The 14,864-nt window shown below is 42.4% G+C and overlaps 1 protein-coding gene across 4 annotated transcripts in view; it reads right to left on the reverse strand.

Annotated features, from left to right (window-relative positions):
• LOC128639761 (WASH complex subunit 2A) overlaps positions 1 to 14,864 on the reverse strand; it is a 168,471-nt gene that overhangs the window by 69,162 nt on the left and 84,445 nt on the right. For all 4 annotated transcript variants that reach the window (XM_053691892.1, XM_053691890.1, XM_053691891.1 and 1 more), the window contains one exon: positions 14,533 to 14,634. In XM_053691892.1, the coding sequence (XP_053547867.1) occupies positions 14,533 to 14,634 (102 nt within the window). The remainder of the gene's footprint in view (positions 1 to 14,532; positions 14,635 to 14,864) is intronic.

Below are 14,864 nucleotides of genomic sequence, written 5' to 3' on the forward strand. Positions count from 1 at the left end.
TGAAGCATTCAATCTCCAAGCAGACAGCTTCAGAGAAACTAGATTTGGGAGAAGAAAGGGTCCCTGAATCAGAAGGTCCTACCGCAACGGAAGTCTCCAAGGTGGAAGAAATGTCATCTCCACCAGATTTGCATACCAAATCCTGCGAGGCCAGGCCGGTGCTATGAGAATCACTGAGGCCGTTTCCGGTTTGATTCGAGCAATTACTCGAGGAAGAAGAGCAAACGGAGGACAACAGGTATGCTAGATTGAAGGTCCAAGAGGCCGCCAGAGCATCTATCAGTTCCGCCTGGGGGTCCCTGGATTTCGACCCGTATCTCGGGAGCTTGGCATTCTGTCGCAATGCCATGAGATCTAATTCCGGCTGACCCCACTTGAGAATCAGGCTGGAGAACACTTCTGGATGGAGTTTCCCACTGCCCCGGATGAAAGGTCTGCCTGCTCAGGAAGTCCGCCTCCCAGCTATCCACCCCTGGGATGTGGATCGCCGTCAGGCAGCAAAAATGGGCCTCCGCCCACTGAAGTATTTTGGATACCTCTGTCATCGCCAAGGAACTTCTGGTTCCTCCCTGATGATTGGAGTAAGCCACTGAGTTATGTTGTCCGACTGGAACCTGATAAACTGGGCCAAGGCTAAATGAGGCCAGGTCAGAAGAGCATTGGAAATCTCTCTCAGTTCCAGGATGTTTATAGGAAGAGTCCAAACTCCCTGAGTCATTAGTGAACCCCAGACAGCTCCCCACCCTAGAAGGATGGCGTCTGTTGTCACAATCGCCTAGGACGGTCTGCGGAAACAGGTTCCCTGGGAGAGATGATCCAGAGACAACCACCATCGAAGTGATTTCCTTGTCTCCTGCTCCAGTCGAGGAAACAAGTCTGCATAATCTCTGTTCCATTACCTGAGCATGCATAGCTGCAGAAGTCTGAGGTAGAACCGAACAAACGTGGATGATGTCAATTGCCGCTATCATCAGCCCGATTAACTCTATGCACCGGGCCACTGACGGCCGAGGAATGGACTGAAGGGATAGACAATTATCTATAATCTTTGATTTCCTAACTTCTGTCAGAATTTTTTTTCACAGATATGGAATCTATTATGGTTCCCAGAAAGTCACTCCTGTATTTGGGACTAAGGAACTCTTATTCCAATTTACCTTCCACCCGTGAGTTCTCAGGAAGGATAACCTGCCTGGACTATAATATCATCCAGATAAGGTGAGTAGAGACCCCAAAACCTTTGAGAAGATTCTGGGAGCCGTGGCCAGACTGAAAGGAAGAGCCACAAACTGGAAGTGCTTGTCTCGAAAGGCAAACCTTAAGAACTTGTGATGATCCCTGTGGATAGGAACCTGTAGATATGTGTCCTTTAAATCCACTGTTGTCATAAATTGACCCTCCTGGATCAATAGAAGAATGGTACAAATTCTTGAAAGACAAAACCTGAGAGATTTGTTTAGACTCTTGAGGTCTAAAATTGGTCTGAAGGTTCCCTCCTTTTTGGGAACCACGAACATATAATGATCATCAAACCAAACTTGATTGAGAAGGAGAACCTGCCCCCTTACAGGTAGGGTGCACGCCCCCTCATGTTGTGTCAGCAACAAGTTTCTTAAACCGATTTCCCCTATGCTAAGTTCGATAGGGTCTCTGTGCTTAGTAGGAGGAATGCATTTTTTCCCCTTTTCCTATATTACATTAAAGGAGCTTACTCACTTAAGATCCCTTCTCCTATTCCTGCGAGAGGGTTGTCGGTCCATAGAAATAGACAATGCAACAAGCCAGTACGCTGCCGCACTGGAAACAGTAGTCACACTAACCGCAGGTTGACAATGTAGACCCTCTAACTATTAATCATAGGGTCCGTCATCTGCATAGAGTCCCGAAGGAACTTCTATCCTTTGTGTTAAAAAATTCTAGACCAGCAAAGGAATTCTAATTTCCCCTGGTTATCTTCCTTCTAAGTATAGGGGAAGAAAAGGGGGGAAGAACCCTATAACCCTATCTGGTACAGGAATACTTCCACCAAGACGGTTCCATCTAAATATTAGAAAAACCTACTGGTGTCAGAGCCACCCAGAGTAGCTAAAACTTCCTCAAGAAGCTCCTGATCAGATAAAGGCATTTACCTCATCTGAGATTGAAAATTCCTTGTCCGGAATTACAGAAATATCTTCCTCTTAACTGCAGGGAAGAAACATTCAAAATAACCACCAATAAGTCAATCACACTACTCTGAGAGAAGAAGACTTCCTGCACACTTTTTTTTTTAATAGCGTGGGGAAAGAATAGACAATGTATTAAAAACAGGGCAACTCCATCTGGGCTATAAATTTTTTGTAACACCTTAGGAGAAATTTGTTATATATTTGACCATTGTCAGTATGCTCCTAAGCAGTATGTGCCTAGAAGGAGGAGGATTGGAACAAGTCTATCCTCATCACCAAAGATTTCTCAATAAATGAGAAATAGAAGCAGATTGGTAGAACCACATTGGAATCCAAGCCAAAAGCAAGAGACCTCTAGTAGAGTCTCCTGGACCACCTTTAATCCTAAAAGATGATTTACACAAATAAAAACAGCTGGATTCTTTAACGGAAATTAACACAAAAAACGTTACTGTCTCTTTAAATTTTAAACATTGCATAATTTTATCAACGTCATTTCTTTGTTCACAGGCATTGCCTATGACTTTGATGAAGCAATGACTTGTGCAGCAATTCCAGATGGAAATTGCAAGAAACCGCAGGGCATTGCATTTGAGATAGAAAATGTAATGTATACCTCTTTAATCAATCTGCCTCACATATGGTAGAATACTGAAACAAGACTTAGCCTGTTGTAATGTATAGTCAGCATTGCTGTCTCCTTAAGTGATAAAAAGTGAACCTTTATATTCTTACGAGGTCAGACATGGTTGAACATGTATGGGAGAATTGTCAATACTATTAACTCCGTCTACATTCCAGCTTGACCCATATGAGGCGTCAGACACCCTTCTCTATACAAATCCTGACCTCCTTATAGCGCTGACTTGAGCACAAGAAATTATACAGTACTCGTTTCTTCCGATAACCAGAAGTGTTTGTTATAAGGCGCCATCCTCCATATCTAGCGATTAGTTAGAAGAGTTATGAGGGAGAAGAGAAACACTTTTGCGCCGTTTACAAGCTCTGCCCATTGTGGACGTTACTCAAGTTGTCTCCCGGTTTGCCATATTCTGAACAAAAAACACCGGGAGCAAAAGGATAGATCCTACTCAAGTAAAAGAAAGATCTTTACCCCAGAGAAACAATGCTAGTCCGCTCACTCGCGGAAACACCACTCTTACTGTAATTACATTAACAAATAGAAACATAAGATGTAATCTCCCGGTCGCCATTGTTCTAAGTATAGCCACTGGGAGCAAGTGGACAGACTGAACAGTTACAGTTTAAACAGCTGCTCAGTCTGATTGTATACAGCGTTTCCTCTGTGTACTAGATGTCCCATAAAGGATCTTGCACAGTTTCTATGTCGTCAGCACCCTTCTGAACAAAAAACACCGGGAGCAATTATGCTAAAAAGACAATCTCACTGTTATTCCACATCTCTTGCAAACGCTCTTGCACAGTTTGTCAATGTAAAACATGCTAGTGCCTGCGTCCTCACTGCCATCATGTCCCCTAATAACACTAGGGGAATCTGAGTACAAGTTCAATGAGGTCTATATAAAAATAATAAAGTGCCCAGACCTTTTTCCGAGATCCTCTACCCCCAGAAATAAAGTCAGCACTTACCTCATTTTCTGCCTGGCAGCAAGGCAGTTCTCATGTTTAAGAGGTCCTCTCCCTCCCATGGACCTGGAAACAAACGAAAGTCCTGAGTAAAAATCCCTCAGGTTTTCTTGGTAAGGGCAGCATCAGAATATGGGAGGCGCAGTGAGAATTATGTCCCACAAGTTCCCATTGCTCTAAAGCCACCAAAAGCTCTACTGTAGAGACTGATATGGACTACGGCTACACCCTAGAACAAAGCAGCACAATCCTGTAATACTTTAAAAATAATAAACTCTTGATTGAAGAATTCTAACTAACACCTCACCACTTCCTATCACCAACATAGGCAAAGAGAATGACTGGAGTGGGGGGGAAGGGAGGAGCTATTTAACAGCTCTGCTGTGGTGCTCTTTGCCTCCTCCTGCTGACCAGGAGGTGAATATCCCATTAGTAATTAAGATGATCCATGGACTCATTGTGTCTTAAAAAAGAAAGAGGGGGAGAGAGAGGGCAAAACAGAGGGGGGAGAGAAAGAGCGCAAAAGAGAGGGGGAGAGAGAGAGAGCGCGCAAAAGAGGTGGAGGAGAGAGTGAGAGTGAAAAAGAGAGAACATAAAAGAGGGGGGGGGGGGGGGAACATAAAAGAGGGGGAGCAAGAGAAAGCAAAAGAGAGGGGGAGCATAAAAGAGAGGGGGAGCATAAAAGAGAGGGGGAGCATAAAAGAGAGGGGGAGCATAAAAGAGAGGGGGAGCATAAAAGAGAGGGGGAGCATAAAAGAGAGGGGGAGCATAAAAGAGAGGGGGAGCATAAAAGAGAGGGGGAGCATAAAAGAGAGGGGGAGCATAAAAGAGAGGGGGAGCATAAAAGAGAGGGGGAGCATAAAAGAGAGGGGGAGCATAAAAGAGAGGGGGAGCATAAAAGAGAGGGGGAGCATAAAAGAGAGGGGGAGCATAAAAGAGAGGGGGAGCATAAAAGAGAGGGGGAGCATAAAAGAGAGGGGGAGCAAAAGAGAGCGGGAGAGAGCGCAAAAGAGAGCGGGAGAGAGCGCAAAAGAGAGCGGGGGAGAGCGCGCAAAAGAGAGGGGGAGAGAGCACAAAAGAGAGGGGGAGAGAGCACAAAAGAGAGGGGGAGAGAGCACAAAAGAGAGGGGGAGAGAGCACAAAAGAGAGGGGGAGAGAGCACAAAAGAGAGGGGGAGAGAGCACAAAAGAGAGGGGGAGAGAGCACAAAAGAGAGGGGGAGAGAGCACAAAAGAGAGGGGGAGAGAGCACAAAAGAGAGGGGGAGAGAACACAAGAGAGGGGGAGAGAGCACAAAAGAGAGGGGGAGAGAACACAAAAGAGAGGGGGAGAGAGCACAAAAGAGAGGGGGAGAGAACACAAAAGAGAGGGGGAGAGAGCACAAAAGAGAGGGGGAGAGAGCACAAAAGAGAGGGGGAGATAGAGAGCAAAGGGTGGGACCGCTGTACTGCAAAAAATGGCCTGTGTAAACGGGCTTTAGGACTAGTAGAATATAATTTATCTAAAAATCTGTATAAGGACTTGTTTAAAAAATATATATAATTTGTTAGAGCTGTGAGATATGGAAAAAAGAATCCCGGGTTTGAAATATTCAACACAATTGTTCTCAAGATCTAGAGTAAATGTACAGTTCAGCCATTACTCATGGAAGGCAGTTATCCACCATTTCCAGTTGGCGGCGTCCACAGTTTTCTGATTCTCCCGGTCCTACCGACAAAATCTTGTTCAGTCACGTGACCTTTGAGTCACCAATCAGATGTGGGGCAGGCTTTTGAATGCCCAGTACCCCTGCTCTTGCTTAAAGGGACAGTCAAGTCCAAAAAAAAACTTATTTTTCAAATAGGGCATGCAATTTTAAACAACTTTCCAATTTACTTTTAACATCAATTTTGCTTTGTTCTCTTGGTATTCTTAGTTGAAAGCTAGACCTAGGAAGGCTCATATGATAATTTCTAAGCCCTTGAAGACAGCCTCTAATCACATGCTTTGTATTTGCTTTTCACAGCAGGGGAGAGCTAGTTCAGGTAAACCCTATAGATAACATTGTAAGCATGCCCGTGGATTGTGGCAGACACTGCACTAATTGGCTAAAATGCAAGTCAATAGATAACTAAAAGTCATGTGATTAGGGGCGGTCAGAAGATGCTTAGATACAAGTTAGTCACAGCAGTAAAAAGTATATTATTATAACTGTGTTGGTTATGCAAAACTGGGGAATGGGTAATAAAGGTATTATCTATCTTTTTAAACAACAAAAATTCTGGTGTTGACTGTCCCTTTAAGTGATCAATCCACTGTAAATCACACCTTGCACTTTGCTGAGATCCTACAGATATATATGCCTGGTTATTTGTCTAGCTTGATACTGAAGTACTGTGCACACAATCTATAGGTGCCAGAGAATAACCTGTACACTCGGTCCCTGACATATATATACTGCCTGGTTATTTGTCTAGCTTGATACGGAAGTACTGTGCACACAATCTATAGGTGCCAGAGAATAACCTGTACACTCGGTCCCTGACATATATATACCGCCTGGTTATTTGTCTAGCTTGATACTGAAGTACTGTGCACACAATCTATAGGTGTCAGAGAATAACCTGTACACTCGGTCCCTGACATATATATACTGCCTGGTTATTTGTCTAGCTTGATACTGAAGTACTGTGCACACAATCTATAGGTGCCAGAGAATAACCTGTACACTAGGTCCCTGACATATATATACTGCCTGGTTATTTGTCTAGCTTGATACTGAAGTACTGTGCACACAATCTATAGGTGCCAGAGAATAACCTGTACACTAGGTCCCTGACATATATATACTGCCTGGTTATTTGTCTAGCTTGATACGGAAGTACTGTGCACACAATCTATAGGTGCCAGAGAATAACCTGTACACTCGGTCCCTGACATATATATACTGCCTGGTTATTTGTCTAGCTTGATACTGAAGTACTGTGCACACAATCTATAGGTGCCAGAGAATAACCTGTACACTCGGTCCCTGACATATATATACTGCCTGGTTATTTGTCTAGCTTGATACTGAAGTACTGTGCACACAATCTATAGGTGCCAGAGAATAACCTGTACACTAGGTCCCTGACATATATATACTGCCTGGTTATTTGTCTAGCTTGATACTGAAGTACTGTGCACACAATCTATAGGTGCCAGAGAATAACCTGTAAACTCGGTCCCTGACATATATATACTGCCTGGTTATTTGTCTAGCTTGATACTGAAGTACTGTGCACACAATCTATAGGTGCCAGAGAATAACCTGTACACTCGGTCCCTGACATATATATACTGCCTGGTAATTTGTCTAGCTTGATACGGAAGTACTGTGCACACAATCTATAGGTGCCAGAGAATAACCTGTACACTCGGTCCCTGACATATATATACTGCCTGGTTATTTGTCTAGCTTGATACGGAAGTACTGTGCACACAATCTATAGGTGCCAGAGAATAACCTGTACACTCGGCCCCTGACATATATATACTGCCTGGTTATTTGTCTAGCTTGATACGGAAGTACTGTGCACACAATCTATAGGTGTCAGAGAATAACCTGTACACTCGGTCCCTGACATATATATACTGCCTGGTTATTTGTCTAGCTTGATACGGAAGTACTGTGCACACAATCTATAGGTGCCAGAGAATAACCTGTACACTCGGTCCCTGACATATATATACTGCCTGGTTATTTGTCTAGCTTGATACGGAAGTACTGTGCACACAATCTATAGGTGCCAGAGAATAACCTGTACACTCGGTCCCTGACATATATATACTGCCTGGTTATTTGTCTAGCTTGATACTGAAGTACTGTGCACACAATCTATAGGTGCCAGAGAATAACCTGTACACTCGGTCCCTGACATATATATACTGCCTGGTTATTTGTCTAGCTTGATACTGAAGTACTGTGCACACAATCTATAGGTGCCAGAGAATAACCTGTACACTCGGTCCCTGACATATATATACTGCCTGGTTATTTGTCTAGCTTGATACTGAAGTACTGTGCACACAATCTATAGGTGCCAGAGAATAACCTGTACACTCGGTCCCTGACATATATATACCGCCTGGTTATTTGTCTAGCTTGATACTGAAGTACTGTGCACACAATCTATAGGTGCCAGAGAATAACCTGTACACTAGGTCCCTGACATATATATACCGCCTGGTTATTTGTCTAGCTTGATACGGAAGTACTGTGCACACAATCTATAGGTGCCAGAGAATAACCTGTACACTAGGTCCCTGACATATATATACTGCCTGGTTATTTGTCTAGCTTGATACGGAAGTACTGTGCACACAATCTATAGGTGCCAGAGAATAACCTGTACACTCGGTCCCTGACATATATATACTGCCTGGTTATTTGTCTAGCTTGATACTGAAGTACTGTGCACACAATCTATAGGTGCCAGAGAATAACCTGTACACTCGGTCCCTGACATATATATACTGCCTGGTTATTTGTCTAGCTTGTTACGGAAGTACTGTGCACACAATCTATAGGTGCCAGAGAATAACCTGTACACTCGGTCCCTGACATATATATACTGCCTGGTTATTTGTCTAGCTTGATACTGAAGTACTGTGCAAAAAATCTATAGGTGCCAGAGAATAACCTGTACACTCGGTCCCTGACATATATATACTGCCTGGTTATTTGTCTAGCTTGATACGGAAGTACTGTGCACACAATCTATAGGTGCCAGAGAATAACCTGTACACTCGGTCCCTGACATATATATATACTGCCTGGTTATTTGTCTAGCTTGATACGGAAGTACTGTGCACACAATCTATAGGTGCCAGAGAATAACCTGTACACTCGGTCCCTGACATATATATACTGCCTGGTTATTTGTCTAGCTTGATACGGAAGTACTGTGCACACAATCTATAGGTGCCAGAGAATAACCTGTACACTCGGTCCCTGACATATATATACTGCCTGGTTATTTGTCTAGCTTGATACGGAAGTACTGTGCACACAATCTATAGGTGCCAGAGAATAACCTGTACACTCGGTCCCTGACATATATATACTGCCTGGTTATTTGTCTAGCTTGATACGGAAGTACTGTGCACACAATCTATAGGTGCCAGAGAATAACCTGTACACTCGGTCCCTGACATATATATACTGCCTGGTTATTTGTCTAGCTTGATACGGAAGTACTGTGCACACAATCTATAGGTGCCAGAGAATAACCTGTACACTCGGTCCCTGACATATATATACTGCCTGGTTATTTGTCTAGCTTGATACGGAAGTACTGTGCACACTATCTATAGGTGCCAGAGAATAACCTGTACACTCGGTCCCTGACATATATATACTGCCTGGTTATTTGTCTAGCTTGATACGGAAGTACTGTGCACACAATCTATAGGTGCCAGAGAATAACCTGTACACTCGGTCCCTGACATATATATACTGCCTGGTTATTTGTCTAGCTTGATACTGAAGTACTGTGCACACAATCTATAGGTGCCAGAGAATAACCTGTACACTAGGTCCCTGACATATATATACCGCCTGGTTATTTGTCTAGCTTGATACTGAAGTACTGTGCACACAATCTATAGGTGCCAGAGAATAACCTGTACACTAGGTCCCTGACATATATATACCGCCTGGTTATTTGTCTAGCTTGATACGGAAGTACTGTGCACACTATCTATAGGTGCCAGAGAATAACCTGTACACTAGGTCCCTGACATATATATACCGCCTGGTTATTTATCTAGCTTGATACGGAAGTACTGTGCACACTATCTATAGGTGCCAGAGAATAACCTGTACACTAGATCCCTGACATATATATACTGCCTGGTTATTTGTCTAGCTTGATACTGAAGTACTGTGCACACAATCTATAGGTGCCAGAGAATAACCTGTACACTAGGTCCCTGACATATATATACTGCCTGGTTATTTGTCTAGCTTGATACTGAAGTACTGTGCACACAATCTATAGGTGCCAGAGAATAACCTGTACACTCGGTCCCCGACATATATATACTGCCTGGTTATTTGTCTAGCTTGATACGGAAGTACTGTGCACACAATCTATAGGTGCCAGAGAATAACCTGTACACTAGGTCCCTGACATATATACACCGCCTGGTTATTTGTCTAGCTTGATACGGAAGTACTGTGCACACAATCTATAGGTGCCAGAGAATAACCTGTACACTCGGTCCCTGACATATATATACTGCCTGGTTATTTGTCTAGCTTGATACGGAAGTACTGTGCACACAATCTATAGGTGCCAGAGAATAACCTGTACACTCGGTCCCTGACATATATATACTGCCTGGTTATTTGTCTAGCTTGATACGGAAGTACTGTGCACACAATCTATAGGTGCCAGAGAATAACCTGTACACTCGGTCCCTGACATATATATACTGCCTGGTTATTTGTCTAGCTTGTTACTGAAGTACTGTGCACACAATCTATAGGTGCCAGAGAATAACCTGTACACTAGGTCCCTGACATATATATACTGCCTGGTTATTTGTCTAGCTTGATACTGAAGTACTGTGCACACAATCTATAGGTGCCAAAGAATAACCTGTACACTCGGTCCCTGACATATATATACTGCCTGGTTATTTGTCTAGCTTGATACGGAAGTACTGTGCACACAATCTATAGGTGCCAGAGAATAACCTGTACACTCGGTCCCTGACATATATATACCGCCTGGTTATTTGTCTAGCTTGATACGGAAGTACTGTGCACACAATCTATAGGTGCCAGAGAATAACCTGTACACTCGGTCCCTGACATATATATACTGCCTGGTTATTTGTCTAGCTTGATACGGAAGTACTGTGCACACAATCTATAGGTGCCAGAGAATAACCTGTACACTAGGTCCCTGACATATATATACTGCCTGGTTATTTGTCTAGCTTGATACGGAAGTACTGTGCACACAATCTATAGGTGCCAGAGAATAACCTGTACACTCGGTCCCTGACATATATATACTGCCTGGTTATTTGTCTAGCTTGTTACGGAAGTACTGTGCACACTATCTATAGGTGCCAGAGAATAACCTGTACACTAGGTCCCTGACATATATATACTGCCTGGTTATTTGTCTAGCTTGATACGGAAGTACTGTGCACACAATCTATAGGTGCCAGAGAATAACCTGTACACTCGGTCCCTGACATATATATACTGCCTGGTTATTTGTCTAGCTTGTTACGGAAGTACTGTGCACACAATCTATAGGTGCCAGAGAATAACCTGTACACTCGGTCCCTGACATATATACACCGCCTTGATATTATTCAAGTGGTCCGTTCTGCCTAGTGCAATTGTTATAAGTTCTCTGCACAAACTCCACAGCGTCTATATATTTCAGCTATCAGAGCCTTTGTCTAGATATCCTGGGATCTCTGCTACCTGATTAAGTAGTAACGCAATCGCATTATTTTAAGCCTTTCGTAGGCGCTCTTTTAGTGGAATTTATGATTTGGACAAACTTAGACTAAACATTAAAAGGGACACAAAACCCAATTTCTTTCTTTCATGTTTCAGACAGAGCAGCGTTTTTAACAACTTTCTAATTTACTTTTATTATACATTTTCTTTGTTCTCTAGGTATCTTTTGTTGAAAAGTAGGGACGTACGCTCAGGAGCCAGAACATTTCAAGAGCACTATATGGCAGCAGTTTTACAAGAATGTTACACGTTTGCAAGAGCTCTAGAGGGCAGCACTACTTCCTGCCATTTAGTGCTCCAGATGTCTACCTAGGTTTCTCTTCAACACAGAATATCACGGGAACAAAGCAAATTTGATATTAGAAGTAAACTGGGAACTTTTTTTAAATTGTATCCTTTGTCTGAATCACAAAAGAAAATGTTTTAGGTTTAATATCCCTTTAATATCGGTAATAAAAACAAGAATAGCAGCTCGGTTGTATCTATCCATTAGGGAGCTCGTGTACAAATCACCCTAAATAAATTCTTCACACTAACATGAGAATTTAAACAATATTGGACACAAATAGTGGTATTGTAAGACACCAGTATCTATCTATAGATATATATAGCAAGTAGAACAGACAAGATCCCGCACACACTCTCATAAGACACAGCTGCCAGCTCCTGTATGTAGCAAATTTAATCCAAAAGTCACTCTCCGCTTAAAAATACCCTTTTATTAAGTGGTAAACGTTTTTGGGGTCACCCCCGTCCTCAGACCAATAAAATACAAACAGAAAACCTCACCCATATATACCCATAGACCTCCACTGTGTGATTACACTGCCGGGCTCCTGTGCGTGCATTCAGCGCAACTGCGCATGCGCAGATGGCGGTAAGAAGCCTCAGCAAGGACAACATTTCTAAAAAAGCAAAAAGTGAAACAGCGATATACGTTATGTAAACATAATAGTTTAGCGACAGTGCACCTATTTGTTATACAACCTGTGGTGGCTTAACACAAAGCAACAAAAAATTCTATATTAGATATAGAGTGACGTGAACCACAGACTACATTACCTTTTGCATTACCCATGTGGCAGTTTTTATGTTGGGAAAACCCAGGATGATCTCAGGACCACCGGTCGGCCATTCGAAGTGCCATTAAGAAAGGAGAGTCTGATCAGCCGGTGCCCAGACATTTTTTGGTCAACAAGCATGGGGTCTCTGATCCGAGACAGATAATCATACACCATGTCCCAATGCCACCAAGGGGAGGAGACAGGGCCAAGCACTTACTACAGAAAGAGTTCCAGTGGATTTTTAATTTGGATAATATGAGGCCCATTTATCAAGCTCCATATGGAGCTTGTGGGCCCGTGTTAACAGCAGTTATGAAGAAGCGGTCTAAAGACCGCTGCTCCATAACCCTGTCCGCCTGCTCTGATGAGGCGGACAGGAATCGCCACAATTCAACCCGATCGAGTACAATCGGGTTGATTGACACCCCCTGCTGGCGGAAGATTGGCCGCGAGTCTGCAGGGGGCGGAGTTGCACCAGCAGCTCTTGTGAGCTGCTGGTGTAATGCTGAATACGGAGAGCGTATTGCTCTCCGCATTCAGCAATGTCCGTCGGACATGATTCGCACTGTCGGATCAGGTCCAACAGACATTTGATAATTCGGCCTCTATGTATCCAAAGGGACTCAATGTAGTCCTGGATTAGCAGTGTTTTTTTGTAGTGGGTGCTTGGTGCCTGTGTCTTTAAAAGTAGTTACATTTGGGGTTCCCCCTAGATGATGATTTTTCCGTTATTCTATGTAACCTCATTTCTTGAATTAGCTTGATCATTGTTGATTTGGAGCGTTATTCTATTTCTCAACTTGATCAACAAGAATAGTTTGTGCATGTTAGGTTAATTTAACCAGTTTGCTCCTAATGCAGTATTTGAATGACACTTTGTCCATACAGTAGTTGTAACGTATAGGAAGAATGGTTACTTACTGTAAGGAATTACAGTTGCGGTAGATAGTATTAAGATTATATTCTACAGTGCAGATGATCCATTAGAAGCCATGAGTACGAAATGGGTGTACTGTCGCTAAGCTATTATGTTTACATAACGTATTATATCACTGTGTTTCACTTTTTGCTTTTTTAGAAATGTTGTCCTTGCTGAGGCTCCTTACCGCTGTCGGCGCATGCGCAGTTGCGCTGGACGCACAGGAGCCCGGCAGTGTAATCACACGGTGGAGGTCTACGGGTATATAAAAGGGTGAGATGGGTGTGTTTACCACTTAATAAAAGGGTATTTTTAAGCAGAGTGCCTTCTGGATTAAATTTGAGATATATATATAAAAAATTTAAGAAAGGTCTTATAACAATTTATAGATAAATTATATCTTTTATGCATTTGTTTTTGTATATATTGTATTTGTAAATGCCACGTTCCATTTTTAACATAAAAGTTCTGTTTAGCGCTAACCCATTACAAATAAGCGCAGACTTTATGGATATTGTTAAGGAAAGCAACAATATAGAGGAAAGCAACATTTGTGTTTGGATAACTTTTTGGTTGTTACTTTGTAAACTTTATAAACGGCAGCACGAACAGAAGCGTTAACCACCTACAAACACCACTGATACAATACAGCATATCAAATAAATGCTAAACGATAATAAAAACTGAATAAAAGTGAAAACAAATTATCCTGTGGAAGAGTACACAGAGACAGCATTAACAGAGAGACAGTGAAGTGCATTACTTCCATTCCATGAGTGCAGTCCATGCGGGGTTAGGGCCACTGGTTTACAATACACGTGCACTTTGTCTGTGTTTCCTTTCGCAGGGTGCCATTCCGAACACAGAAGTAGTTTGTCTGGGAAACTTGTGGCTCCTATAGGACTACGTGTAAGCGGACTTCTGTTTTGTCTCCTCTTATGTGTTTTGGTTTTAAGATTGTATTTCATTAAATATAATTTGTTTTCACTTTAATTTTTGGGGTCTTTAGCATTTATTTGTGCAAAGTTCCAGTTTTAGGTGTAGGAGGCACTTTTCTTTTACTGTTCATTTTGCCTTTTATATTCATTCTCTGAGTGTGAATCCTGTTATACTGATATTGACCTACAAACACACCACCATGTAAACTCATGTAAATGTGCGGTATATTACACAAAACACAGATATATATACAGGCACTTTGTATGTTGTATCAGATTTCTGCACACTGCAACTCTTATCCAAACTACACGAGAGAGTAATGCACGCACCGGAGGCTTTTTGGGCTTTGAGGTGTTAAAGATGTCATCTTCCTCATCGTCATTAAATAATCCCACACCAGACGATGGCTTTGTTTGGTTGGATTTTTCTGACTGTAATTAAGGAACAAGAGAAAAACAAATCCAGTAAAGTGAGCGCATATAAAGTGACACTTGCAAATGAAGCCTCTAGGATATAGTAAGTAAGAGCTCTCACCAGTTAAACATCTCTAGAGGGTCTCAGATCAGCGTACAGACGTTGTTTCTGTACCAATAAACCAGTACTGATCTAAACCCAGTGAGGAGACAAAGGTCTCTTCTATGTTCTGGTATGAGGTTTATAT

Source organism: Bombina bombina, chromosome 9 (genome assembly GCF_027579735.1).
Source record: "Bombina bombina isolate aBomBom1 chromosome 9, aBomBom1.pri, whole genome shotgun sequence".
Taxonomy (NCBI): Eukaryota; Metazoa; Chordata; class Amphibia; order Anura; family Bombinatoridae; genus Bombina; species Bombina bombina.